Source organism: Chlorocebus sabaeus, chromosome 5 (assembly GCF_047675955.1).
Source record: "Chlorocebus sabaeus isolate Y175 chromosome 5, mChlSab1.0.hap1, whole genome shotgun sequence".
NCBI lineage: Eukaryota > Metazoa > Chordata > Mammalia > Primates > Cercopithecidae > Chlorocebus > Chlorocebus sabaeus.
The window spans coordinates 52,448,888-52,466,078 of NC_132908.1; the positions used below are offsets into that span (position 1 = coordinate 52,448,888).

At 35.8% G+C, this 17,191-nt stretch overlaps 2 protein-coding genes across 3 annotated transcripts in view; both read left to right on the forward strand.

The window, feature by feature from the left end:
• LPCAT2 (lysophosphatidylcholine acyltransferase 2) overlaps positions 1 to 17,191 on the forward strand; it is a 78,286-nt gene that overhangs the window by 48,697 nt on the left and 12,398 nt on the right. The window contains exon 12 of one of the 2 annotated variants that reach the window (XM_038008470.2): positions 5,549 to 5,854. The exons of the other annotated variant lie outside the window; for it this stretch is intronic. Within the exon in view, the coding sequence (XP_037864398.1) occupies positions 5,549 to 5,737 (189 nt within the window). The 3' untranslated portion in view covers positions 5,738 to 5,854. Of the gene's footprint in view, positions 1 to 5,548; positions 5,855 to 17,191 lie in introns of those variants that run through there. 2 annotated transcript variants of the gene reach the window in all.
• Positions 6,009 to 16,942, forward strand: CAPNS2 (calpain small subunit 2). Its single transcript, XM_073015380.1, has one exon. The coding sequence runs from the start codon at positions 11,807 to 11,809 to the stop codon at positions 12,551 to 12,553; it is 747 nt and encodes a 248-aa protein (XP_072871481.1). The 5' UTR covers positions 6,009 to 11,806; the 3' UTR covers positions 12,554 to 16,942.

Genomic DNA, 17,191 nt, shown 5'->3' on the forward strand with positions numbered 1-17,191 from the left:
CCATCGTGGAGTTGTTACTTGGCCTAATTTCAGTATTGTTGTGTCCAAGGAACAGGGAGGACCAAGGAGAGGGAACAAGACTGGGAATGGCCAGTCAGTTCATGGAACAATCAGAACACACACATTTATCAATTAAGTTTGCCATCTTACATGGGCAGAGTTTGTAGTGCTCCAAAATAATTATAAAACAGCATCAAAGATTGCTAATTATATATCACCATAGCAGATATAATAATAACAAAATTTTTTGAAATATTAGGAGAATTATCAACACGTGACACAAAGACATGAAGTGAGCAGGTGCTGTTGGAAAAATGGCACTGATAGATTTGCTCATGGAGGGTTGTTACAAATCTTCAAATTGTTACAAAAAATACATTATCTTTGAAGTTCAGTAAAGCAAAGAACAATAACATGAGATAAGCCTGTATATAAAATTCTGAGTTGACTGTTCTTTTCTTTCAACAGTTTAATAATGTCCTACTTTAAGTTGCCTCCATGGTTTTGCAGCCCTACTAGTTGTTCTTCAAGTTTTGACTTTCCTCACCAATCCTCCTCCTATGCTATTTTGTCCAGAGGTAGTTGCTTTTTGTATTTTGTTCAAAGTTTCCAGTTATAGTCGAGAATGATATGCTGGCTAAAGATTCCATCCATCTTGGCATGTAACAAAAGTTCCAGCTTTATATTTACTATTGGAAAAAAAAAGTAGTTTGTAAAGAAAACATTACTTGATGACCAAAATAACCAGGGCTTTTTTCTTTTTTCCCAGAGCACAGTACATTCTTCTAATGACTTATTCTGTGATCTCATAGATGAACTATTCTTTAACAAGATGCTGTTAAGCCACCTTCTTTTAGGTGTAGTGCCTGGACCTCTCTTCTGGGCTTGCATGCAGCATACAAATAATCTGTTTTCATGTATTAAATACTAATGTATGACTGCAGCAGTATTACTAAAAAGTACAATGAAGATTTAGGGGAAGAAATAAGTAAATTATTGTTTGTTTGTTTGTTTGTTTCTTGAGACTGAGTATCACTCTATCTCCCAGGCTGTAGCTCAGTGGCATGATCTCAGCTCACTGCAACCTCTGCCTCCCAGGTCTAAGTGATTCCCCTGCCTCAGCCTCCCAAGTAGCTGGGATTACAGGCATGCACTCCTACACCTGGCTAATTTTTACATTTCTAGTAGAGACAAGACTTCACCATGTTGGCCAGGCTGGTCTTGAACTCCTGACCTCAGGTGATCTGCCCACCTTGGCCTCCCAAAGTGCTGGGATTACAGGCATGAGTTACTGCACTGGCCACAAGTAAATTATTGGATGTAACTGTGCAAGTTGGAAAATTAGAGGTACCTTTTTACTTGTATGATTACTAATATTTCTGAGATTTATATAGAATTTTCCACTATGTTTTTGGAAACCATGCGAGTAATTTTAAATAACATTTCTATATATATGAAACTAGTAATGGGAAAGAATATGGCAGGGACCTACAAACCAGGACAGGAGGTAGGGAAATAGGAAGGGACATGAAACAGGGAGAAAGGACGAAGTTTATAGCTTATCTTAGACATTGTGCTCATAAGGAGTTTCAATCAAAATTAAAAATAATATCTGTAGAGCTTTCCCTGTCCTTCAGGTGTCAAACTATAGCTAGCAGTTACAGAATTGCTATGACACCAGTTCTGTCTTTTGATGATTGATGATACCTGCCAACACCCTCATTGTTTGTACAGCACTGTTGAGTATAGGAAGATTTGAGTGGGGAAGGGGATATAAACCAAAGATTAAAATAACTGCCAGCTAGCTGATTGACTAACTCAGACTAGAGATAACAATTGGCCCACGCAGTTGGAAGACTGGTGAGCCTTTGTAGCTTGTTTGGTTACCACAGTTTCACATGAACTGATTTGGTAGGCTGACATATTATTTTATAATCGTGGGGTTTTTTTGGTTGTTTGTTTGTTTTACTTCTTTGTATGATATGTCTGAGGTTTAGATATAAACCATAACTGTTCTTCAAAGCACTTTTCTTTTGATCTCCAGCATACTGGAAGGTAGAGAAAATAGTCTGGAGAATTAATGATTAATGCATTTTCACGTTTCTTTCCTTCCTTTTTCCTCTCTCTCTCTCTCTCTCTCTCTTCCTCTCTCTCTCTCTTTCTGTTCTGAACACACCTGAATGTCTGTGCCTGTGAAGATTTACTTTGTTTTGAGAAGCTGAATTGTGCAATTGATGCCACACCTTATACACATACCCACTTTCCATGCTAGGCTTGTTTTCTCAGTCTCTGTAAGTGATTTAGTAGAGGGACGTTTGATGGGAAAGGCAAGAAATTTCAGCAGCTCCATAGCTTGTTTCTCTCAGGGTAGATTATCTTGCTAAACTAAGTGCACAATGGGAGGAAAGGGAGGAAGGATGGGAAAGAGAAAAGGTAAGGTGACCCTGTTGCTCTTTCAGCAGGTAGAAATTCCTGCAGTGGAAAATGCTCCCATACGCCCTTCCCTTGTTCCCTTCCCACTTTATCCTCCTTTCTCCCTTTCTTTTTTTTCTCATCTTTTCTCAAGTCTAATGCTGTTGTGGTTGGCATTTAGGGGATGGAGGGAAAACCTCAATATCTCTCCACCACTCCCTTACTTTTTCTTCCCACCTACATTCTTGGTTAGTCTACCAAAACTTCATAATGTTTTTTGTCTCAATTTATCCTACAAAAATATGCTATTAGCTCCTTCTAACATGTCTTTAGATTCTCAGATATTTGATGGCAGACAATTTGAAGGTCCAACAGAAATGTGGTATTCATGATCCAAAGCATGGCATAGTTCACTAGTTTGGGATAATTTCCTTTGGAAAGGTCTCATATCTTGGAAAAACAAAAAAGACCCTTTTCAACTTTAGGTTTAAGTTAGCTTCTTTATTTTCGTGAATGTGTTCTTAACTCTGGTTCAGAAGTTCATTGGGGATTAGGTAAATGTCCAGATGAGTGAGAGCTAAGGGCTTAAACAATGGTTTAAAACAGTGGCTTCTCAACATTTTGTATGTTTATAATTCAGATTAAGAGTAGATGTTATGCCAGCACACTTAAAGGGATTCAAAGACACTTAACAAGATTAGGAAAGTTTTACAGTGACTAAATCAGAATTAATTATAACACAATCATTTTTACAGTTATAACAATGTCTTGCAATGTCCATAACAACATCATTCTTCATTTCATCATCCTTCAGCATGGTGTTATTCAGCAGTTGTGTGCTGCTCTGGCAGCAGTATCTTCTGTACCTATAAAACAGTTCTCACATATTTGTGTAAGCACATAATTTTTTTTTGCAAGCTTGCCAATATACCATATTATCTGCCTCTTACCTCCTACCACAAGCAAGTCATGTCTCTTCCACACTACATCTCAAGATGCATTCATCTTAATTTTCTATCTAACACTGTCACCATACTCACTAGCAGCAAAGCTGTATTTCAGTCAGGAAACTTTTTCTGCAAAGGACCAGATAGAAAATATTTTTGACTTTGCAGACCATATGGTGTCTGTTACAACTATTCATAGTGCAGAAATGGCCATAAAAATACATAGATGAATGGCATGACTGTGTCCCAATAAAACTTTATTTACAAAACAGGCACCAGATTGGATTTGCCCCTCCAGCTGTAGTTCGCTGGTCCCTACTGTATTTCCTAAGCTGATGAAAACAAAGCATGCTTGTAGGTTTAAGAACTGGATTGAAGGATTACTATAAGTCACTATAAGTCTGACTTATAGTGACTGTTATTAATTCGTGGGTATTCTACATCTGATTTAAAGGGATCACTAAGACTCTTTATTATTGACTAATCTGTCTAGCTCTTGTTACTATCCTCCCATAGTTGTAAGTAGTGGTGTATCATTCATCTTCACAGATGAGAGGAAAAGAGTGAGGAAATTGATTTCTTATTCTCAGCTGTAGCCTGGCATGAGCTCACTTTCTCTTTTTACCAACACCATTATATGCATCATAGATTATTCCTTAGTAAAATTTAGATAGATGGTTATGATTTCCATTCTGTAAAAAATTTAACAACGGTCATGATTTTTCCCATTTCTGCCTCCTAACAAGTACTTAGTTCTTCTGGCATTACTATGTACTTTGTTTAAATATTAGACAGGAAAAGTTTGTGTATACTTTAGCACTTTGGCAATCCAGCCTTCTTGGCTATTGTAAACTTCTGTAGATGTTTTATTACTGTTTCACATTATGTGGAATGAATGTGTTTCTTTATTCCAAGTTTTTCCTGTCTGCCCTGTTCTTGTTCTTGGTATTAGTTCAAGTGTTAAATCTTGAGTGCCAATAATAACAAACATTCTTGCCTGCTCCTTCCTGTTAGAGAAGGTAGGGTGCTATAGTGTGCAGGTTTTCTGCTCATGCTGCGAGTTAGGACAGGGCACTCAGGTGGCTTAAATGACTGGAAATAAACAGTGAAGTCTTCTATCTTTTAAGTTTCCAGTTAAGGTTTTATATGTAATACAGTATTTCATAATTCACATGAAAAGAACCATTTTGATTCCAATCCCAGTTAATCAGGATTTGCTATATGAAGTCTACTCCACAACTTATATGATATAGTTTGCAAAAAAAAAAAAAAAAAAAAAAAAAAAAAAAAAAAAAAAAGGCTATAACTTTCTGGGTGGGACACATAAACTTTTCTATTCGGTTACATGCCTTGAAAGTTTGGTTCTATATGTCTGAGTATTTCCCTATTCAATTCTCAGGTTCACTTAGTTCCTGCATTTAGTCCGTCATAGTATTTTCTATGTCCAAGTGTAGTTAACTAAAATGTCCATTTAGACATGAGAATTATATGCTTTACTTTTGGCTTCTCAGTGCAAGTATACTTGGGAGATGCATAGAGGAAACAGAAAGGAGACTGTAAAATTAAAATGTAAGTTTTTAAGCTAGAGCAAGGTAGTAATTACTGGCCTCCTCCAAGAGCACAAGGAAGTAAAGAACAAGGTTTTGTAAAGAGAAAATTGTGTCAGATCAATTCAATTTCCCTCTATGACAGAGTGACAGTCCAAGATGATAAGGAAAACGAAATAGATTTCATCTATATGGACTCTAGAAAGGCTTTTGATTTCATCCAACATGACATTCTTATCAACAAATTAGGAAGGTCTGGTCCAGATCATGTTGCAGTTAGATGAAAGCCCCACTTGACAGAAAGGCTTCATCTAAAGTGGGAGTTGTGATTCCTTCTGTTATTCTAGATGAGGTTCAGTTCCCCTTGGAATTCTGTTTGGAAAGCAACATACTTAATAGGTTGCAGTCACCAGACAATATGTCAAAGTGGGAATAAGGGTAAGTGAGCATGTCTTTAAAAGTTGTGGAACCAGACCGAGATAAAGAAAGATTAAATTAAATTAATATATAGCATAAAAATGTCTAGGCGCCAGAAGGAAACTAAATACAAGAATGATGTTGCTGTCACAAATCTAGATTCACAGAATTGTAGAACTAAACAGACCTTTGGGTATCAAATTGCCTATCTTCTTTATTTTGCAGAAGATTGCCAGCTCAAGAGAGGAAGTGACATGCCCAAGGCCACACAGCTGGTTAATTGCAGGACTGGGACTAGAATTCCTAGTTTGGTATTCTTTTTTACTACAAACTCTCACTATTGACTTTTTAAAAAATAATTCTCTTGAGGCATATTTTACATATCATAACTCACCCAAGTATACAATTCAATAATTTTTTTTGTGAATTTACCAAGCTGTGCAGTCGTCAACTTTCAAGCAGTTTTAGAACATTCCCATCACCCCAGTATGATTTTTTATGTCATTAACTGTTAGTTCCTGTCACCTAGTTATCCCCTAGCCCTAGGCAACCACCAATCAACTTTCTATCTCTATAGATTTGCCTTTTCTGGACATTTTATATAAATGGAATCCTATAATGTATGTCTTTTGTGTCTGGCATCTTTCACTTAGCATAATGTTTTAAGGTTTATCTATCTTGTAGCATATATCAGTCATGATTTTATAGCTGAATTATATTCTTTTATGTGGATATATCATATTTTGCTTATCTGTTCACCAGTTGGTGAACATTTAGATTGCTTCCACTTTTGGACTATTTTGAATAATGTTTTAAATAACATTGTGTCTCAGTGTGTACTTTTTAAGTCTAATAACTTAGTTCCCCAAATTGGGACTAAATTATTCATCAGATGTGGCTTCTTCCCCTCCTACACTTTTTTTTTTTTTGCAGATATGGATGGTAGAGTTCCCACAGACAGAAATTAAGGTTGCTATTAATGTTCTAATAAATAGCCATAGGGGATTAAATCATCCAGAGGAGAAAAAGCTTGTTAATCTAATAATAGTCTTTTATTCTATGATGGCTTATGAGAAATTGTTAGCCAAATGCCCTCCATCTTCACAGAAAATAAATGAGAAGAATTGAATTTAAACCACAGCAAAAAAACACTTCAGACGGGCACAAGGAGGCACATTTTATGTGACAGTCGATATTATCAAGTTAATTTGCAATATTATAAAAACAAAGTTCATGTAATTTTCTCTGAGAGAAGCTTATATGAATGTGTTTAAATCTGTCTAAAGCCAGATGGCCCCTTGTGATTCCCTAAAAGGAAGACAGTTCTTTTGTGATACTTTTGCTGAGTAGTTAAAGAAGACATTTGGCTTTTGGTGTTCACAGAAGCCATTTCATTGTGCCTATGAGAAATAAAATCAGTTGTTGGAAAGTTTTATACAAACCACTCAGTGTGGCAGAAGACAGGACATTGCTCTCATGTCCTGGACAGAGCGATGTCCCCTTGCTACTATTCTCTCCCTAATAATAGCTAGAATAATCATTATTCAATTCTAGAATTACATAATTTCCAAAGTAATTTCACATCTAATCTCCTTTTGACTTTACATTTGAGCTGTCAGTAGTTTCTACAATTATTTGTGAGAGAGACTCTGCCACATAGTAGTCAAAGCCCTTTCCAATTTGATTCCATCTTATTGATCTCTCTTTATCTCTCATCACTCCTAGCAATAGAGTCTCATTACATTGTACTGTTCACCATCTCTTGAATACCTCATATCCTTTAGCTCCTCTGTATTTTTGCTAGACTGTCCTTTTATATCCCTTATCTATTTGGAGAACTCTGACTCAGTCTCTAGTCAGGTCTACACATGATCTCTTCTATAGGTAAATGTTCTCCTTTCCTTTGCCTCAGTGGAATTCACTGATTCCTTTTTGCGTGCCCATACTGGTTTGGTATCATAGGACAGTGTTGTAGCTACATGACCTTGGATAACTAGCTTAACTTTTCTTGAATTTTTCTTACCTTATCTGAAATACATTTGTATCTTTCAGAGGAATTCAATCAAACCTAAATACTAAAATATATTACATGCAAATACAATAGATTAGCATTAATAGTAGAAATGTGAACATAGACTTCATATTATAATCGTAACAGTTTCCTATAGTTCTACTTGATTCTTGAGCACAGCCATCCTGCTTTATTCACCTCTGTAACCTAAGTACTGAGCCCAAGTCCTGATACATAATAAATAAGATTGAATCATTTAAAGTAAGCAAGGGAGATATTATTATTATCATTTTGTAGATTTGAAATTGAGACCCCAAATGCTAAGTAATATAATGACTTAATCATTAAGTCCTAGCTGCTTTTCCCCAAGTTCACCAATAGAACTTCCAACAACCTCTGGAGGATTTGTACTCTGACTATAACTAGTATTAAAGGTAGGATTTCTCAAAGTATTATCTGGGCTACCTGTTACAGACTGACTTCTGAAGATGCTTATTAAAAATATAAAATCAAATCTCAAAAATACAATGTTGAGGGGGGGAGGGGTGGAAAACCAGACACATAAAACCTGAAATGAAAGAGAAGACATTGCTACCAATTTTACAGAAATAAAAAGGATGGTAAGTACTATGAACAACTGTATACAACAGATTGCATAAGCTAGATGAAATTGTCAAATTCCTACACAACCTACCAAGACTGAATCATGAAGAAGTAAAATATATGAATAGACCTATAATTAGCAAAGATATTGAATCAGTAACCAAAAACCTCCCAACAAAGAAAAGCCCAGGACCAGTTGACTTCACTGGAAAATTCCACCAAACATTGAAAGAAGAACTAACACCAGTTCTTTTCAAACTCTTCCAAATAATTAAAGAAGAGGGAATACTTTCTGATTCATTCCATGAGGCCAAAGTCAGATAAAAACACTAGGAGAGAAGAAAACCACAGAACAATATGCTGTATGAACATGGATGCAAAAGTCAACAAAATACTGTCTAACAGAATTCAATAGCACATTAAACAGAATTCAACAGCCAAAGTCAGATAAAAACACTAGGAGACAAGAAAACCACAGAACAATATGCCATATGAACATGGATGCAAAAGTCAACAAAATACTAGCAAACAGAATTCAACAGCACATTAAAAGTATTATATACCATGATAAAGTGGGATTTATTCCTGGAATGCAAGATAGTTCAGTATATGAAAATCAATTAATGTAACACAGCATATTCTCAGAATGAAGGGGAAAAATCACATGATCATCTCAACAGATGCAGAAAATGCATTTGACAATATTCAGTACTCTTCCCTGATAAAATCACACAACAAACTAGAAGGAAAATGCCCCAACATAATAAACACCATATATGAAAAGTTGATAGCTAACATTATGTGCAGTGATGAAAGACTGAAAGCTTTTCCTCTAAGATCAGGGAGGAATAAGACTAGGATGCCACTCTCATGCTTCTACCAACATGGTATTGGAAATCATCACCAGAACAGTTAGGCAAGAAAAAGAAGTAAGAGGCATATGAATTAGAAAGGAAGAAATAAAATTATCTCTGTTAACAAATGATATGATCTTATTTGTAGAAAACCCTAAAGATCCCCCCTCACACATACAAAAAACAGAACTCATTAAGGGACTTAGCAATGTTACAGGATATGAAGTCAGCACACAAAAATCAGTTGCATTTTATACACCAACAATGAGCAATTCTGAAAAGGAAACAAAGAAAACAATTCCATTACAATGGCATAGAAAAAATTAAAATACTTCGAATAGACTTCAAGAAGGAAGCTAAAGACTTGTGCACTGAAAACTACAAAGCACTGCTAAAAGAAATTGAAGAAGAGACAAATAAATGGAAAGATATTCCATATTTATAGATTAGAAGACAATATTAAGAGTCAGTACTTCCCACAGTGATCTACAGATTTAAAGCAATCCTTTTCGAAGTCCCAATGTTTCTTTACAAAAATAGAAGAATCAATCCTAAAATTCACAGGGAATTTCAAGGGACCCTGAATAGCCAAAACAATCTTGAAAAAGAATAACGAAGTTGAAAGCCTGACATTTCTTCATTTCAAACCTTACTTCAAACCTACAGTAATCAAAACAGTGTAGCACTGGTTTCAAGAAAGACATATAAGCCAATGGAATAGAATAGAGAACCCAGAAATAAACCCTTGTGTATATGGTCATATGATTTTCAGCAAGAATGCCAAAACCATTCAGTGGGGAAAGGACAGTCTTTTCAACAAATTGTTCTGGGAAAATTATATATCCACATGCAAAAGAATGAAGTTACCTTACACATATACAAAAGTTAACTCAAAATGGATCAAAGATCTAAGCATAAGAGTCGAAACTATAAAACTCTTCAGTGAAAACAGAGGAAAAACTTCAAGACACTGGATTTCTCAATGATTTCTTGAATATTACACCAAAAGCACAGGCAGCTAAAGAAAAATAGATAAATATGACCACATACAAATTTTAAACTTTTATGCTTCAAAGAACACTAACAACAGAGTGGAAAGGTAACCTCCAGAATGAAAGAATGAAAGAAAATATTTACAAATTGTATATCTGATAAGGGATTAAAATCTAGAATATTTAAAGAACTCCTGCAACTCAACAACAAGAAACCCAACAAATAACCAGATTTTAAAATGGCCAAAAGATTTAAATAGACACTTTTCCAAAGATCTTCTTTGGCCAGTAAGGATTAATACATTAAAAGATGTTCAACATCATTAATCATTAGGGTAATGCAAATCAAAACTACAATGATATTCCACTTTACACCCATTAGGATGGCCATTATTAGAAAACAAAACAAAAGAGAAGATAACAAGTATTGGCAAGGATATGGAGTAACTGGAACTCTTGTGTGTTGCTGGTGGGGATGTAAGTGGTATGGTCAATATGGAAAAGCATATGGTAGTTCCTTAAAAAGATAAAAATAGAAGCATCATATGATTCAGCAATTCCACTTCTTGGTATATACCCAAAAGAATTGAAAGCAAAGACTCAAACAAATATTTGTATACCCATGTTCATAGCAGCATTATTCCCAATAGCCAAAAGGGCAACCCAAGTATTCACCAATGGGATAATGGAAAAACAAAATGAGTATATTAATGCAATACAATATTATTCATCATTAGAAAGGAAGGGAATTCTGACACATGCTACAACATGGATGAATCTTGAAGAAATTATGCTGATTGAAATAAGCAAGTCACAAAAGAACAAATACTGTACGATTTCACTTATATAAGGCATGCAGAGTAGTCAAATCATAGAGATAGAAAGTAGAGTGATGGTTACCAGGGGTGGGAGAAGGGGAGAATGGGAGTTATTCTTTAATGGGTACAGTTTCAGTTTTGCCAGATGACAAAAGTTCTGAAGCTAGTTGGTGGTGATGGTTTCACAATGCAAATATACTTAATGCCACTGAACTCTATACGTAAAAATGGTTAAAATAGTATATTTTATGGTATGTATATTTTATCACAATTTTAAAATATTTAAAATTTTTATAATGAAAAAGTAATAGATGAAAGAGTCTGTACTTTCTGATTTAATTTATTTAAGGTGCAGAAATAAATCTATAGTGTTAGATGTCAGGACAATGGTTATCCTTGGAAGAAGGAAGTAACTGGAGAGAAGTATGAAGAGGTCTCTTGGGTGCTGGTGATGTTCTGTTTCTTGATGTGGATGCTATAACATGTATGTGTTCAGTCTGTGAAATTCTTTGAGCTATCCATTTGTGATTTATATGATACATTTTTTACATGAATATTACACTTCAAAAAAGATTTTAGCAATGTCGATCACAGACCCCACAGCAGACCTATGGAATCAGAATATCTGGGAGTGGGAACTCAGGACCTTGCATTTTAAAAATCTCTGTCCTAAGTTTTTCTTAGGACTACTTGATTTTGAGAATCTTTGCTAAAGGAAGAAGATTAGATAAATATTCTTCCAATGCCCAAGATTTCTTCAATTCTATCCTAACAATAAATATTTCTTAGAAAAGAAATTTTTGATTTCCTTGCATCATTTACCTTCTTCCTGTTAGGAAAATGCACATCATGTTTTAGGTGCTGAGACACAGGACTAAGAAATCAATGACATAAAAATGCAGAGTTTAATATTTTTTCTTTAAAACTATTATTCTAAGGTGTCATACATACTATAATTTATGAATATCTGGAAGAGTGGAAACAATTTTATTGAGGCCTTGTAAAATATGGCAGGTTCTAGGACCTCATGGAACTCAGGTATCTTCAGGAGGATGTGAAACATCACATCATGGGGCGTGGTGCAGTGTGAGCAGGTAAAGAAAAGCCAGTTCTTCCACATGTAAACACTTGAACTCCATTTCATCTTTTTTCATACCATCCCTAAGATTGCGGCAGCTTTCACATTTGCTTGTTAAACTGAAAGCATGTTTCTTGCAAAGGCTCTATTGGAAGGAGCAGATCGAGGTCTTGGAGAAGCTCTTGGAGGCCTGTTTGGAGGAGGTGGTCAGAGAAGAGAAGGAGGAGGAAGAAATATTGGAGGGATAGTTGGAGGAATTGTGAATTTTATCAGTGAGGCTGCAGCGGCTCAGTATACTCCAGAACCGCCTCCTATTCAACAGCATTTCACCAATGTGGAGGCCTCAGAAAGTGAGGAAGTTAGGCGATTTCGGCAACAATTTACACAGCTGGCTGGACCAGATATGGAGGTGGGTGCCACTGACCTGATGAATATTCTCAACAAAGTCCTTTCTAAGCACAAGGATCTGAAGACCGACGGTTTTAGTCTTGACACCTGCCGGAGCATTGTATCTGTCATGGACAGTGACACGACTGGGAAGCTGGGCTTTGAAGAATTTAAGTATCTATGGAACAACATCAAGAAATGGCAGTGTGTTTATAAGCAGTATGACAGGGACCATTCTGGATCTCTGGGAAGTTCTCAGCTGCGGGGAGCTCTGCAGGCTGCAGGCTTCCAGCTAAATGAACAACTTTACCAAATGATTGTCCGCCGGTATGCTAATGAAGATGGAGATATGGATTTTAACAATTTCATCAGCTGCTTGGTCCGCCTGGATGCCATGTTTCGTGCCTTCAAGTCTCTGGATAGAGATAGAGATGGCCTGATTCAAGTGTCTATCAAAGAGTGGCTGCAGTTGACCATGTATTCCTGAAGTGAGCACTGAGAAGTCAAGAGGAGGACAGGAGGACAGGACTGAAAACCTTGCCATGCTGTACGCAGTTGCTGATACCCTGTGCAACAGCTGTCATTTCCTGGCGAGCTCTTTCACAACCCTACGTATTTCTGATTGTGTGCTGCCTTTTACTGCTGAATTAAAACAGATATTTCATGAAAAATGTTCTGAGTGGTTTGTATATCAGCTTTTTGAGATTTGGATTTATATAGACTTACATATATATGATGGGGAGGTTGTGCGGTAGAGTTCTAACGGAGTAGATTTTAAAAGGTGTTGCTTATTTGGTGAAAAAATTCAAAGGAGTAGGAACTTTATTATTGTTGTTATTGTTGTTAAGAATGAATTTTTTAAATCCTGGAATAAATCAAGAAAGCCCTCAGGAGATACATTTTCCATTTTAAGAAGTTGGGGAGAGAGGTTCAAAATCTGTTTTTCTTGTAATTTTACACCTGGTCTTTCCATTATGTAAAAAAAGGAAAAGTGCTTTTTTGGAAACTTATTTAACCGTAAAGAAACAGGTTCAGACAATGAAATTAAGCAGTTTTATATAAGGGTAGCATTTTTTAAAAATGATGGAGCTACTACCTAAAATTCTAAAGTTCTTTAATTCTGTTTCTTTAGTAAAAAAAAAAAAAAGCACATAGCAATTTTGTTTTGTTTTGATACATTGGTAAAGAGAGTCAAAGACATTGGGGAATAAAACAGTATACTCATAGTTCAAAAATGTCTCTAGCTGCCTTAATGAATCAAAATGTTCGCTCTTACACGTACTTCATACAAAATCAGGCATGCCTTGCTGATGTTAGCCAGCTCTTGTCGTGTCTTGTCCTGCCTTAGAGCAAGGAAAATTCTTTCGTTCATCTTTGAAAAACTACAGGCAGGAAACAAGCAGCAAACAAAGAAGAAAAAAGAAAAACACATGAACAGTAATCAGTTAAATGGAATGTAAACCAATATAGAGAACAAATATTACTGACTATTGCAATTGTTCTCAGCCCTGGCTGCAATTTGGAATCACTGGGAGAGCTCTTTAGGAATACTAATACTTGAGTCTCCAAATATGTTAAATAAGACTTTTTAGAAGTGGGGCCCAGAGATGAATATTTTTAAAGCTCCTCAAGTGATTCTGATGATTAGCCAAGGTTGGCAGCCTCGATTGCTTTAAAGTAGGGCCGCCTCACAGTATTTTTCAAGCCTGTCTCAGCCAAAACTAAGGCCAAACAGGAGAGTCAGTGTTGCCAGCATTCAGGAGAAGGAAGATAGAAATACCAAGAAATTGCCACCCAAAAGCTGGGGTAGTTGTGCCTTTCTTGTGTACAGACCTTGGTTTGGCTTTATAATTTTGATAACAGGCTATTATAGCAGAGCGAACAGAATCCAGAATCCCGGTGCCAGTAGACACAGCCAGAGAGGCTGCATTGTAAGTGCTCAGTTCCTATGTCTGCTATTTAATTGGTCTCCACCCATTCTGCTTCTCTAATTTTTAATGCATTGTCTCTATCCCAGGCTACTTTGGAGGGTCATCCCGAGTTTGCAGATAAATTCTTCCTTCCTCTTTGGACTCATTTAGAAGAAAGTTGTAACTATGGAAATGATGTAACTAGCCTGTTAACATCCTCAACTTCCTGTTAAAAATCCCTAGTGAAATGTGGAGAGGTTGGCTTTTGGCCTTTGTGTTCACCATCATCACCATCATATAATATTTATGAAACACCACACACATATAATTCTGAATGGAGCCAAGCACAGAGATCACATCCACTTTCCTCAAGGGACTTATAATTTAACCTTAGTCTGGTATGCTACTTAGACCAGGTGTGGTTACACAAGAAGGAGGCTGCTGCCAGCAACCACACATTAATATCAATCTCTCTATTTTAGAATAAGTCCAGGAATATGTTAGGCATGGATGTAGTAAAGTAGCCAAGAAAGGGGAAAGCTGCCAGACATCTTTTAAGGTCTCAGCATATTAGGTTTATAATTTAACCTTTCCACAGGATGGTTGTGGAAAGAACAGTGTAACCACATTTTTGTTCCTCACTTTATTGTAAATGTTTCATAAAAGTTAAAACAATCATCTCACACGAGGAGTAGTATTATTGCCCTTGTTCCTCAAGTTAAAGGATTACCTACTTTTACGATTCTCTTCTAGCATGCTCATGGAAAAACATCCCGAAATTACCTAAGTTTCTCTCCTGTTCTCTTCTGAATTTGTGTAAGTAACCTCAGATATCAGAGTGGATACTAGAAACTAAAAAATCTGAACTTTTCCCAAGTAACCAAATATTTAGCATTGTGCAGAACCAATAGCCTAGCAAGTGATTGAATTTCTTAGTTTTCATTCAATATTTGTAAAGGCACATTTTTAATGTTAGGAGCAATACTTAACTTGACACCTTTTTAAAAATTTGCCTGTTCTGTATGCAAGACTATTTATAGCCTAAGATTTATATAAGATAATTCATATAACTCCATGCCATTATTTTCAAATTTCTAACATTAAGTAATTTAATCAGTGTAAATTGAAAATCATACTCAGTGATAAAAAGATGTGAAATTATACATCTACATTTTAAAATTTCAAAATATCCCATGTGATTTTGAAAAGTAACTTTATCTTGATATAATCCACTAAATTTTATAACCTATAAAAAAGGAAAAGAACCATGTGCTCTGTAACTATGAACAGCAAACTTCCAAAAACATTCAAAATTTGTATGTGATCTTAAAGGTCACTTTAAAAATATTTTTGTGTAGTGGTGCATGTGTTTTTAAAAGTTGGTTTATCTAGCTACCCCAGTCAGAAATCTTATCAGTACTGGCTAGACACGGTAGCTCAAGCCTGTAATCTTAGCACTTTGGGAGACTGAGGCAGGCTGATCGCTTTGAGCCCAGGAGTTCAAGACTAGCCTGGGCAACATGGCAAAACCCCGTTTCTACAAAAAAATTTAAAAATCCCCACAACTAGCCAAGCAAGTTGGCACACGCCTGTAGTCCCTGATACTCAGGAGGCTGAGGCGGAGGATCGCTTGAGCCCGGGGGGTCCAGGCTGAGTGACACAGGGAGACCCTGTCTTGAAAAAACAATTATTTAAAAAAATCTTATCAGTAGTATTACACAACTACACATATAGTGGGGACTTAAAAAATATTTGTGGAGGCACTTACGACGTATGGATATTTAATGTGCCTACTGATCTTGAAGAACCTTCTGAATTGCTTTTTAAAAATATTTAAGTATATTAAAACAATTTTATTCCTAGAAAATTGATACAATTTATATGGTTAGAAATGTGCTCTTAATCAGAATATTCAGTTAAATAGAATACTTCTTCCCATACTCTTCTGCATAACTGAGAATTTACTGTATTTTAATACTAATACTCCTTTCGATTTATAGAGTATCTTTCAAGATGTGAAGACTTTTTTTCTGTTGGTTGCTATCAAGTAAATTCTGTTTTATGTAAACATTTTAAAATTATTTTGATGACATTGATTATCTCTCATTTACAGGGATGATATATATCAGTTATAACACAACAAAGAAAAATAGTCCCTCTTCTTGAGAATTTATCATTGCAAAATGTATTCAAAACCATATCCTTACATTTTGCTGAACATAAAAAGTTATAAATAGTATCTAATTCCACATGAATAAAGATGTTGAATAAATTCAATGGTGACACAACTGGAAGGAACTGATACCTGAGAATCAGACACATGAGAATCACCACTTAGTTTTTCAAGAGTTTTAAGTGGACAATATTTGAACAAGTAGCCTAGAGCTTCCTGCTGGCCCTGAAAGCTGGTGTTGTGTGACTGAGCAGATGAAAGGTGCTGGGGGGCCATGAGCTCACAGTGACCTCCCCTCACACACACTTCCATGCTTTTCTGATCCTGCTGACTTCCAGGAAAGGGATGGGGCCCACTCTCTGGAGTTTCCATGAGACCATTAACTTTTCTATTTGCATTATTTTTTCTATTTGCATTATCCAATGCAAGTCCTTAGTTCCAACTCTGGAATTCTCTGGGCTCCAGATTAGGACAGGTTATGGAGAGGGATTATGGCCTCCCTCCAAAGAGCTGGTCTCCTTTGAAATGTGGCCCTGAAATATTTTCAAGTCTAGATTTCTTTTTATTAAGTTTATAATTCTTCCTGGGGACCTCAGTAGGTTTTTAAAGAAAAGAACCAAAGATTGTGGAATAATTCTTATCATGATACTGATTCAATATTTAAGAATTAAAAATAGTATATTTTGCTGTATAATTTTTATCTGTTTTGGGGTATATTTTATCAAGCCCTTTGCTTTAGTAAGCAGCCAGATTAACTAAATTTTAATTGCAGCTATGGCAGTAGTTAGTTTTGTGACCTCAGAGAAAGTTTTGTCTCATTTTTTTCATTGGTAAAAATGAAGAAGTTGAATGGATGATTTATAAGATTCCTTCCAGTTCTAAATTTTGTTATTCTGAATTTGGAATCTTAACAGTGTATTGATTTACTAATCCAATAATATAATCTCTCAGAATAATTTCCATGCTGCTTTTTCCTTCACATTACTAGGATGAAAACATTCATATACCCTCTCTTGTGATCATCTGCTTTAACATTCTTTGT